At 38.7% G+C, this 12,006-nt stretch overlaps 1 protein-coding gene across 1 annotated transcript; it reads left to right on the top strand.

Annotated features, from left to right (window-relative positions):
• Position 1: 1 nt before the first annotated feature.
• Positions 2-9,192, top strand: Mrpl50 (mitochondrial ribosomal protein L50). Its single transcript, XM_034504116.2, has 2 exons — positions 2-155; positions 7,126-9,192. The coding sequence occupies exons 1-2, from the start codon at positions 64-66 to the stop codon at positions 7,511-7,513; spliced, it is 480 nt and encodes a 159-aa protein (XP_034360007.1). The 5' UTR covers positions 2-63; the 3' UTR covers positions 7,514-9,192.
• Positions 9,193-12,006: the final 2,814 nt, after the last annotated feature.

Here is a 12,006-nt window from a genome sequence, read left to right on the forward strand (position 1 = left end):
TGAAGTAAGCTCTCAGTTGATTGGCTGAGTCGGGCACGCCCGGCGCGCTGGTGCTTGTGGAAGATGGCGGCCCAATGTGTGTCTCTGTTTGCAAGAAGAGGCTGGCTGTGGAAGCTTCCCTTGGCTACACGTAGAGAATTTTGGTCTCGATCCAGGTAAATTTGAGTGTTTCTCAGTGGGTTAAGTTCCACGTAAATAATCAGAAGCGGAGGGGACGAGTTCAGAGGGTTAAGATGGGACCGTGGTCCTGAGCCTGAACGAGTTAGCGTGGAGTAGGGATCCGAGCTAAAATCTTACGTTTCCGCGATTGGCAGGACAGCTCCTGAGGGCAATACGGTGCCCTTTCCCCCTCGTCTTGTTTCCTTAGCCAGCAGCCTTAGCCACGTGTCAAAGGCACCCAGTGTGGTGTCTGCAAGCAAACGACTCATATGGATTGGTCAACCTAAATCATGAACGTAGGTGCTCAATAAGCCTAACTCTTTGGCGAGGGTTGGCTATTTTTAAGCAAAATCGGAAATAAAGGTATCCGCTTAACTGTGTGTTTCCCGTTGGGCTCTTTGTGTGTGTGTGTGTGTGTGTGTGTGTGTGTGTGTGTGTGTGTGTGTGTGTGACAGAGAGAGAGAGAGAGAGAGAGAGAGAGAGAGAGAGAGAGAGAGAGAGAGAGAGAGAGAGATTGACTGATTTCATTGAAGAGAAGAAGCCTGCACATGGTGAATCTAGAATCCCCGTGTCTTAACTGCTTATCTACAGTTTTCCTCACTACATCATGACCTAGATAATATTTAGGGCATGAAAACTTTACCGCCGGGACCTCAAAGAACAACGAATGTAGTAAAGTAGAAGTTTGACTCATCACCTCATGTATTAACTCTAACCTGTCTCCGGTTAGTGTCAGATGTCCTAAGTTCGCTTCTTTTATTCACTCAATAAATATTTTATTGTCTACTATATGATAAGTATTAAAGATACGTGATTGATTAGACCAAATCTTTATTCTCATAGGAGGGGGCAGTTAATGATAAATTGCGTTCATTTTTTTAGTTACCTATCCTTTAAGAGAAGAGATTTCTGCAGTCAGGCTAATTCCATCTTTTTACATCCTTTTTCTTTCTTTCTTTCTTTCTTTCTTTCTTTCTTTCTTTCTTTCTTTTTTATTTGTTCTGTTTTGTTTATGGTCAGTCATCATAGCTCTGTTAGAACTTTAAATCCTGAATCATAATTTCTTCCACATTGTTCTTGCTCAAGATTGTTGCTGCTATTCATAATTTAAGATTGCTCTTCATGTCTTTGAAAAATGCCACTCGATTTTTTTGAGTTGAATATGTAGATTATTTAAGTAGTGCAGACAGAACAGTATTGATTCATCAATAATTGAACATGGAATATCTCTTTGTTTATGTGTGTTTTCTGTTTCTTTTATCAGTGTTTTGCAGTTTTCAGAGTATAGATCTTCAGCTTGCTTTTTTTTTTCTCCTAAATATTATTTTCCTGCTATTGTAAACAAACCAGATGTCTTGATCTTTTATTTTTGGCATGATTTATTACTTCTCTAAAGAAACCACTGATTTTATTGAGGATTTATTTAACTTATGTACATATGTGTATTATAAATATATGTGTGCTGATGCTGTCTGAGGACAGAAGAGGGCATCAGATCCTCTGGGGCTGCCTTTACAAGACTTTGTGAGCTAGCGACCTGATGTGGCTGCTGAGAACTGCACTCTGGAAAAGCACCAAGTTCTCTTAACTTCTGAGCTCAAAATTCTCCAGCCCTCAATTTCTGACTTTTTTTTTTTTTAAACGTTCATTTTGTATCCTGCAACTTTACTGTGTTAGTTTATTAGTTCTAGCAATTGTGTGTGTGTGTGTGTGTGTTGCACAATCTTTTTGAGGTTTTCTTCTCAAAGGCTCATGTCATCTGCAAAGATAAATTCTTTCTAATTTGGTTGCCTTTTATTTTTCCTTTCTCAAAGCTCTTGAATATGCCTTCTAGTATGATGTATTGATTTGCAGAGGTTGAGATAGAAATGACCAAGGCCAGTGTACTTTACATAGTAAGGACAACTGTTCCCTTCCTCCCACTAAGAAAGTTGTGAGAGTGAACATCCTTGCTTGTACCTGATACTGGAAAGAAAACTGTTTTGCTAATAAGTTTTGCCCCATTCACTATGATTTTGGCTGTAGGCTTTTCTAAATTATGTTTATCTGGTTGTGGTAGATTCTCCACCTATTTTGTTTAGAGCTTTGATTATGGATGAGTGTTAAGCTTTGTATTAGACTCTTTCTGCTAATATTGAAGTGATTATGTGATTTTTTACTTTCGTTCTGTTAATGTGTCCTATCACTATTGACTTGTGTATGTTGAACAAACTTTGCAGGCATATAGTTGTCTTCTTGATGTGCTACAGCACTTGGTTTATTTCCATTATTGTATCTGCGCTCATCAGCAGTATTGGCTTGTAGCTCTCTTGTGGTATCTTTGACTTTAGTCCTGGTTTCATAAGATGATTTTGGAAGTGTTTCTTCCCACTTTTGGGAGAGTTTAAGAAAGGCCGATACTCTTTTTTGAATGTATGGTATAATTATCACATGAAGCTATTTGGTCCCTATATTTCCTGGGATGCTTTTTGCTGTTTTTGTTTTTGTTTTTTTTTTCCTCCAATTGCCTCATTTAGGTTCTGCAGCATGTACAGGTCCCTTTTGTGACTTTTTATTTTTGAAGCATCTCTTGTATCTCCTTGTATTTCTAATTTTAATCACATGAGGTTTTAAGGTTTTCTGTATCAGCTCTTAGTTTCGTTGTTTTTTTTTTTAATGAGATTTGTATCTGCTCTGCTCTTTATTATTGCATTTGTTTTGCTAACTTAGGGATTTACATTTTTTTTTAATTTCATGTGGTTCCTTAAAATTTTTAACTATTAAGTTCCTTAAAATCTTTAGCGATGTAATCATTTATTGCTATAAATTCAACTTAGAGCAGGTTTTCTTTTTATGTTTATTATTGTCTTTGTTAGGGTTTCAATTGTGATAGCATTCCATGACCAAAAGCAACTTGAGGAGGAAGGGGTGTTAGAAATAAGTGGCGCGGTCCTGAACAAATGACAGCATGCAGCAGGTCTCATGTGGGAGGTTTACTGGGAGGCAGTCAGTCAGAGGCAGCCTCTGGGAGAAGGTGGAAGGAAAGAGAGTATGGACAGGGAGTATGAGGGGAGTGTCTTGGCTCATGTGTGAAGGGATGAATGCAGCGGCTATGTGTCTCATCTCTGGGTCTGATAGCTAAGCTGTAAAGATGCCTAATTGCTGTGAAATCACTTCTAGTTATCTGTGGATGCACCCGATGCTAACAAGTGGTTTATTTTATCTTACAGCTTTCAGTCAGTCCATCATCTAGAGAAGTCAGGCCAGGATCTCAAAACAGGAACCTGGCGGCAGGAACTATGTAGAGACCATGGAGCAGTGCTGCTTTCTGGTTTGCTCTACCTGCTTTCTTATAGCACTCAGGACCACCAGACTAAGTATAACACCACCCAAGGTGACCTGGGCACTCCCACATTAATTATTAATCAAGAAAATACCTCAGGCACAGACTTGCCCGTGTGGGCGAGTTTTGTGGGAGCCTTTTCTTAAGTGAGATTCCCTTTTCCCAAATGACTCTAGCTATATCAAGTTGACATAAAAGTAGCCAGCGCTGTTATGTTACACATTTTCACCCAACTCAAGATATTGTGTGTGTGTGTGATTGTGTGCATATGTGTGGAGGACAGAGGTTAAAGTTGAGTGTCTTCTTCAGTCATGCTCCACTTTATAGTTTGAGACATGGACTCTCATTGAACCTGGAGCCCATTACTTGACTAGACTGACTAACCAGCCCTGAGACCTCCTCTCTATCTCCCCAGATCTCTGATACAGACATGTATACATTCTGGTAGTTGTCTTTCCTAGATGCTGAGTATTGAACTCAGTTCTCGTGTTTGCTTGTTGTCTTAGGGTTTCTATTGATGAGATACTATGAGCACAGCAACTCTTATAAAGGAAAGCATTTAATTGGGACTGGCTTGTTTCAGAGGTTCAGTCTATTATCATCATGCCAGAAAGCATAGCACACAGGCAGGGATGGTACTGGAGAGGTAGCTGAGAGCTCTATGTCTCTGCAGGCAGCAGGAAAAATAAGAAACACTGGGCCTGGCTTGAGCATTTGAAACCTTAAAGTCCTCCTCCAATGACATTCTCCTCCAACAAGGACATACCACCTAATGGTGTCTGGTGACCGATCGTTCAAATATATGGGAGCCATTCCTATTCAAGCCACCACACTTGGCAGGCATTTTACCCACAAAGCCAAGTCTCCAGTTCTTTATCATAACAAGATAATCCTGGAAGTTCCTTTTTTTATTTCCTCTTTGACCCAATGGCGTATTGCTTAGTATTAATACATTTGTTATTATTCTTTTTCTCTTGTATTACTGGTGACTAGTTTTTTCATTTGTGGTCAGTAAGGCTATTTTGTATGATTTTGAACTTCTAAATTCATGAGGTTTATTTTGTGGTATAATGTAATCGATCCTAAAAAATGTTCATTATGTGCTTGAGAAATAAAGATGAAAGTGTTTCTTTCATGTAAAGGAGGATGCTAAATTAAAAGCTTTGTGTGTGTGTGTGTGTATTTGGTATACAGTGTTATTAAAGTTCAGCATTTATTCGTATTCTATGTGAATCGCCTAAGCACTATTTGTTGAACGTGTGTTATTGAGTTCTGTTATTTTGGTAATTTATTCTTTCATGCCTGTCCCTATTTACTTTGTATATTTCGGTGCTCTGGTATTGGGTACATGTTTATTTATATCCAATTGAATTGATCATTTTATTATTATCTAATGACCTTTCAAAGCTTATTTGGTTTGATATAAGTATAGCTATTCCTACTTTGTTTTGTTTTCTATTCCCATAGAATACCTTATTTTCTATCAGTTTTGGTCAGTGTAGCCCTTGATTCTAAAAAAAAAGTTTCTTGTAGACAGCATATAGAGTTTGGTTTTTATTTTGATGTTTTGAGCCTCACCTTTAGTGAGTGAGCTATCTCTCTAGCCCTTGTTTTTTAATTTTTAGCCACTCTATCTTTTGGAGTGTTGAGTCTTTTACCTGAATTTCATCTTATTCTGAAAGTGATGAAATGTATGGGAAGAGACTGGAGGACTATGGCAGGTGAGTGAGCAAAAATTCAACAAACAACTCTTTGGAGAACTTTTGTTGAAATAGTGATTAGCTTTCTTCAAAAATGGAAGCTCTTTCAGTCTATTGTTTATTTTAGAATACTTTAGTAGAGTCTTAGTCTCCTTTCCATTGACATAGCAAAATGACTGAACATGGGTGACTTATAAGTAGCATGGCACTGGTATCTGCACTATAGCTGTAGAAGGCCTTCTTTGCTGTGTCATAACACAGTGGAGGGTAGCATGTGGTGAGACAGCAAGCATGTCTCTGTCATACCACTAATGCTTTTATGAAGTTCCCAATCTCCTTGTCTCACGTCCTCTAATTGTCTCTAAAATGACCTATTACAGAGTGTCCAGGACAAGAAATTTTGAGGAATATATTCAGGCCATCACAAGTACTGAGATGTTAATCAAAAGTTATGAAGGATGAATGATTTATAGTTGGTGGAACAAAGTCTTAAGTAGACAAAAAAAAAAAATTGTATTCCAAAGCATATTTTTGGCTAAACATTTCATTTCTGGTGCTCTGTTTTCAGTAGGGATGGTCAATTTCAGTCAGATGCCACGTCTATGAAAAACACATTACAGGTAGTTCACAAACCAAGGCATTTGAATGGTATGTCAGCTAGATTCTCTTCTAAGCAGTTGCTAAGCTTGTTTTTAAAGAACATCAAATTAACAAAATAGTCCATTATATTAAAGATCTTACAGTGGTTTGGTGGTTCTCAAGAGACAATGTTGGCAGTGTCGTTGGTTGCTGTGACCCGGGACAGGAGTGCTACTGTCATCAAGTAGATTGAAGCCAGCTACTAAATATATTACAGTAAACAGACTGGTCTCTCACATACAGCAGGAAATTTTCCAGTCAAGCTCTGATCTTGTAAGTGAGGTAGAATATATGAAGATTAAAACTTATATAGGATGGGATATAATGGGCAGTATAGACTGCTGCAAAGATCAGAAGAACTTAATATTGATTAGAGAAGTCAGGTTAAAGTTCTTAGGAGACATGTGTTTTGTCTTAGGACTTCCAGAGTAAGTATTATTTCCATAAGTAAAGATCAAAGTGTTTCATGTAAGGGAGGATGTATAACATGAGCTAACAAGTTTCAGGAACGTGGCAATGTGTTTGGAAAACAATATAGTTTAGTTTGAGCAGGCCTGTAATGGAAATTGGCAGGAGGTAAGTTTAGGTAGGTGTACCGGGGTTAGGTCTTGGAGGATGTGCTGCCTAGTTTTGTGTCTGACACAAGCTAGAATCATTTGAAAGCGAGCCTCAGCTGAGAAAATGTCCCTACCAGATTGGCCTGTCGACAAGACTGTGGTCATTTTCTTGATTGAAAATTGTGGGACAGTCTGCCTCACCATGGGTGGTGCAATCCCCTGGCAGGTGGTTCTAGGTGCTGTAAGAAAGCAGTCAGGGCAAGCCATGGGAGCGATGCAGTAAGCAGTACTCTTCCATGAATCAGCTCCTGCCTCCAGGTTCCTGCCTTGACACCTTCAGTGACAGTGTGATATGGAGCTGTAAGATGAAATTAAACCCTTCCCTCTCCAAGTTGGTTGAGATGTTTTGTCATAGCAATAGAAACCAAACTAAGACAGAGGATAGGACTCCCATTCCTATAATAAGAACAATTATATAAGAGAACAATTTCTCTTATCTTTGTCCTTCACTTATTTTTAGAATTTGTACTAGTATGTAGATATGTACTGTGTTTTTGTTTTCTTTTGTAGCAGTTGATTCAACTGCACGTCTGAAGAGTAGATTTCCGTCTCACTCTTCTGCTCCGCTCCACTGTGCTTAGAACGTCCTAGGTGTGCAAAATACTTGATTTTGATTGCAAAGTAAGATTCTGTCACATGTTTATTGGCTTCCGTCAAACATTCAGATGTTTGCTTTTGATCATTTCAGGAAGGAGAAGGAGCCGGTGGTGGTTGAGACAGTGGAAGAAGTGAAAAAAGAACCTGTTTTGGTGTGTCCGCCCTTACGAAGTCGAGCGTACACACCACCCAATGATCTCCAGAGTCGAGTGGAATCTCATATGAAAGAAGTTCTTGGTTCTTCTCTTCCTAATAATTGGCAAGATATCTCCCTGGATGATGGACATGTGAAGTTCAGACTCTTAGCAGACTTAGCTGCTGACTTGGGCCATGCAGTACCTAACTCCAGGCTTCACCAAATGTGCAGAGTCAGAGATGTTCTTGATTTCTATAATGTTCCTGTTCAAGACAAATCTAAATTTGATGAACTTGTTGCTAGTAATTTACCCCCCAATTTGAAAATCAGTTGGAGTTACTGAGCAGTCCAGTCAGAGAACACATTGAGATCATTCTTATTCTCCTCACTAGGGTGACTGACAAACTGTGAGATGTTATCATCAGAACTTGTCTCAAAACTTCCTCTTTGTATACTTTTTTTTCTCCTTGTAGAAGATCACATCTGTTTTTTTTTTTTTTCCCCTCGTGGAGAATCAACAAAGAAAACATTTTCACATTTGCTAAAGCTATTTTTTCCCAATAAAATCAAGTCTTGATAACTTATGAAAATGTTCTTATTCTAAGGTATATAGTCAGGATTGTTGAGAGGAACAAAAGTGATGATAGCATGAAAACATATTTAAAGGGGATTTATTATGTTAGCTTACATTAGGATCTGGGTACTCCATCAATGGCTGTTTCACACTAGAGAGGCTGAGAACCTGGTAGTCGCACCCTTCACGAGGCTGACTGTCTCAGCAGCACCAAGCTGTTGCTTAGGGCCTTGGGGATCCTTTGAAAAGCTTACTGATCTTCAGTTTATGCTGGCCGCCTGAAGAAGCTGGTTCAAATATGAATGAAGAGATGCAGCAATGGCAGGAACAAGATAGATGTACTTGTCAGTAGAGTGAAGGCAAGCAGGTGGAAAGCCAGACCTTCCTTCTGCATGGGTTCTGCCCACTTTTACGGTGCACTTCCTTCTTGAGAGAGAGTCTGATTAAGAAAATCCATCAGTGGAATGGCCAGCCACTTGTCTTTTAGTTGACTCCAGATCAGCCAAGTTGACAACCAAGATTAACCGTCACACAAACATACTAAGTAACTTGGGTTTCAGATAGGAGGCAATTGCAAGTTCAGATGTTTTCTTTGCCCTTCATATAGCTAAAGTAGTAGTTTCAATAAAATGTTCTAATCTTATTAAGGCTCAAAGATATGGAGTTATTATATATATGTGTGTGCAAGTAAGAAAATGTAGAGTAAGAATTTTGGTGTCTTTAAAAAACACAGAAATATTGCAAGATTGTTTTCTTTTTAATCCCAGGTGTGGGATATGGGCTGCTTTAGATCGTCCACAGCAGGTGACTACAATTCGCCTGGTGCTCTAGCAGAGGCATGAATTTTCCAGCTGCAGATAGTTTCTGTGATTGTGTGAGGTTTGGAATTCTGGGGATTCTTCAGAGTATAAATGTTAGGGCCCTGAAAGGTGAGCTGTTGATTGTTTGCTGTTGGTTGCTGTTTGTTAAGCAGTCATGAACAAAGAAGAAGCAAGAAGAAAATAGATGTCCTGATGCTTGCCCCAAGGAACTTGATGCCCCTAATTGGCAGGAAGTCTAATGATAACATCACTCCCTTTCCCCTCTGTCCTTTTTTTTCTGTGCTATCTAGGGGGTTGAAAGGGAAGAAGAAGAAGAAAGGTAGAGAAGGGCGGAAGAAAAAGAAGCCACAAAGTTGCCAAAAGACCAGCTGCTGTACAAAATGTATTAGACATTTGAAGGAAACGTGAACATCTGGTACACATTATAGAAAGTTCCACTCTGTTTTACTCCATGAGTCAAGATGGAAGAGAAGACACTGTTTTCTGGGCTTATCTCTTGGGATTAAAGCAAATTTGTTAAAGGGTAATGACTTTACTTTCTTTCTGAATGAAATTCACTTTTATGTATCACTTTATTGTTTCTTTAAAATGAGAATTAGAAATAAAAAATAGAGTATCTAGCAATTATTAAGTTTTAAAGTGTTATTTCTAGATTCTACATTTAATTTCATATTCTCAAATTATATTTCAAACTGTCTTTTCTGTGGCTTTAGAAGTGGCCTTAGGGCACCTGTGATTAGTTCTGAGGATGGCACATCTTTTTGTATTTGATGTGCTTATTTTGTAGAGATGATTTAAATAAGTTACCAGATAGATCTGAATCACAAAATTGGTGATTATATAAAAATCATGGTAGGAAGGTTTTAAGCATGGGAAATTGCATTTATTCTCTTGACTTTGTTGAATCAGTTGCATATATAAATTAATATATAATTTATATTAATATATAATTGAATCTAGTAGATTCATTAGGAAAAAAAACAGTTGAGGCAGAGGAGATGGCTTAGTGGCTAAGAGTGCTTGACCTGTAAGCCGGAGGACCTAGCTTAAACCCCCAGTATCCAAAAGCTGAGCATGGCCACTTGAACCTGTGCCTCTTAACATTAGAGCATAGACACAGGTAAAAGCCCAGTGGCCAGCTAGTCAACATGAGATTCCCATTCAATGAAATACGTTTTCTCAAGGCAATTAGGTGGAAGTCAGTAGAGAGAAAACTATGTCCTGCTCTGGCCTCAGTGTGCACACAGCTGGGTGTACCCACACTGTCCTAAGTCACAGTACCTAATAGTAGGTACACATTAATGTCATTCATTACATTATGAGTTGAAATCTCAGTGTCTGGATCCCTATAGTTTAACCATAATGGCCCCTGTTTCTTGAGAAGGAGACTCAGCATGGGGACATTTGGATTGTACATGCAGAATTTGATTATCTTGTTTCCCATACAAGAATGCACTGGAAGTAAAAAGGTGGGAATTTAGAATGGAAAGAAACACTTTTGGCTACAACTGGATAAGCGACTGCAAAATTCACCATTCATGTTATTGTTAAGATAGAAGCTACTCTTTTTTTACTCCAGAGCAATGCTGTTCAAAATTTATATAGAAATGAGTCGTTTGGAGGTGATGTTAATGTCTGGAGTGATTGTAAACTTGTGCATCTTTTTAATACTCAGGAGTAACATGGTCCCTGGGTCATGAAATAACATTAAGAGGCAGCCAAGTACCCTTCTGTAAAACAGGTTGGCTGCATGTCTGTCAGTAACTCCAGAGGGCATCATTGCTTTACACACAGCTCAATACACTGTTTTAGAATAGTGACCTTACAGTTTCCAAGGGAACAGGTTTGTTTGTTTACTGAGGTAACGTACACAAAAGCTTTATATTTTAAAAAACGTTATGAAATGTAAAAGGCATAAGCTTTCCAGTTTTACATAGTTGAACCTATGAGCTCAGTGTGCGTTTGGTAAAACCTAATAAAATTGTTAGCAGTTCAAGATCAATTGTCTTACATAAACTTTATGTTTCAAGTTTCAAGTAGCATAAGAGACTCCCTCTCTTGCTGGGTTTTGTTTCACCATGGAAATTTTATGATTTCTATAGTAGCCACACTTTAGAAAATAGAAGATACATCAAAAATGAGAAGGAAAAGATCACCTCAGTATACAGATAATAGTGAAACACTCCAACATATTTCCAAAAGAATAAATGTGTTTTCTGTGCTTTTATTCTACAGATATGTGTTGTATGTGAGTGTGCTTGCACATATGTACAGAGAATCATGTTTCATCCAGCTGTTACACAGGTAGTGGTGGAACTCAGGTTCTCACAGTTTGAGTGGTGAGCACTTTATTGATGGAGCCATCTCCCCAGCCCTGCTTTCTGCATCTGAAAACTACTGCAGCATCACATTGCCAAATTCACACGAGCTTCTCTTAGCTTTAAATCAGGATAAATCCAACCTTTGGATCATCTGCAAACACATTGTGTTCTGTTCATAGTTACCCTGGGATGAAGGCAGCTTGTAGGCTACAGGTTGAGCACACCTACTATCAGTGCTGTGTGGAAACCAGACGTCTGCTGGTGGTAGGATGATCCTGAGGATTCTATCATTTCTCATTTCACTGCACACAGAAAGTACAGTATTTCAATGTTGTACATTTATTGAGGCAACTCAGCTTGCATCATCTTAAAAATGTTTAAAGTGTGTTCCCACCTGTGTGTACAGATGTGCAGATGTGTGTACCTTTGATGCCAAAAGAGGGCATCAGATCCTTCAGAGCTGAAGCTGTAGGTATTTGCAGGAAGGACAGGTTGTTATATGGATGCTAGAATCCAAACTGTAGTCTTCCTGATTGTACAGCAAACACTCAACCACTGAGTCATCACCCCCAGCCCATAATTTGCTTTTATTATTTTAGTTTCGTAGTATTGAACTTAGGCCTGGAAAGGTATGTTTTTGCAAGTTCAGAGTCCTGAAGTAACTGTATTGATTTTTTTGTTTTTAAATTAGTGGTCAGATAAAAACAAATAGTCGCAGTCGAGTTTTAAACAAACAAGAGGTCAGGGAGATGGTTCATCAGGTAAAGGTACTATAGGTCATTGTCCTCTGACCTTTATATGGAGTATATGTTGCATGTGCATGTGCCAGTGTGCATATACACATACGCACTATGTATGTATACACACATATATTGTATAAAAAAATCATATTTAAAAACCTCCTAAAGCAAAACACAAAGGAAGAGCGAAGGGCACTAGGTTCCCTACAATGTAAGTTAATAGGTAGCCAGAGCATGAAAGGGGACAGGGAGCAGGGCTTATGCTGCTTGCTTTGTAACTCAATGTAAATTGCAATATCAAGAACATTTGAGGCTTTCGTCTTAGGGCAACTGACATTGTGTCCTTACCCTTTCCTGCTGGAAAAGCAGCTTCAAGTGGG

Source organism: Arvicanthis niloticus, chromosome 5 (genome assembly GCF_011762505.2).
Source record: "Arvicanthis niloticus isolate mArvNil1 chromosome 5, mArvNil1.pat.X, whole genome shotgun sequence".
Lineage (NCBI taxonomy): Eukaryota > Metazoa > Chordata > Mammalia > Rodentia > Muridae > Arvicanthis > Arvicanthis niloticus.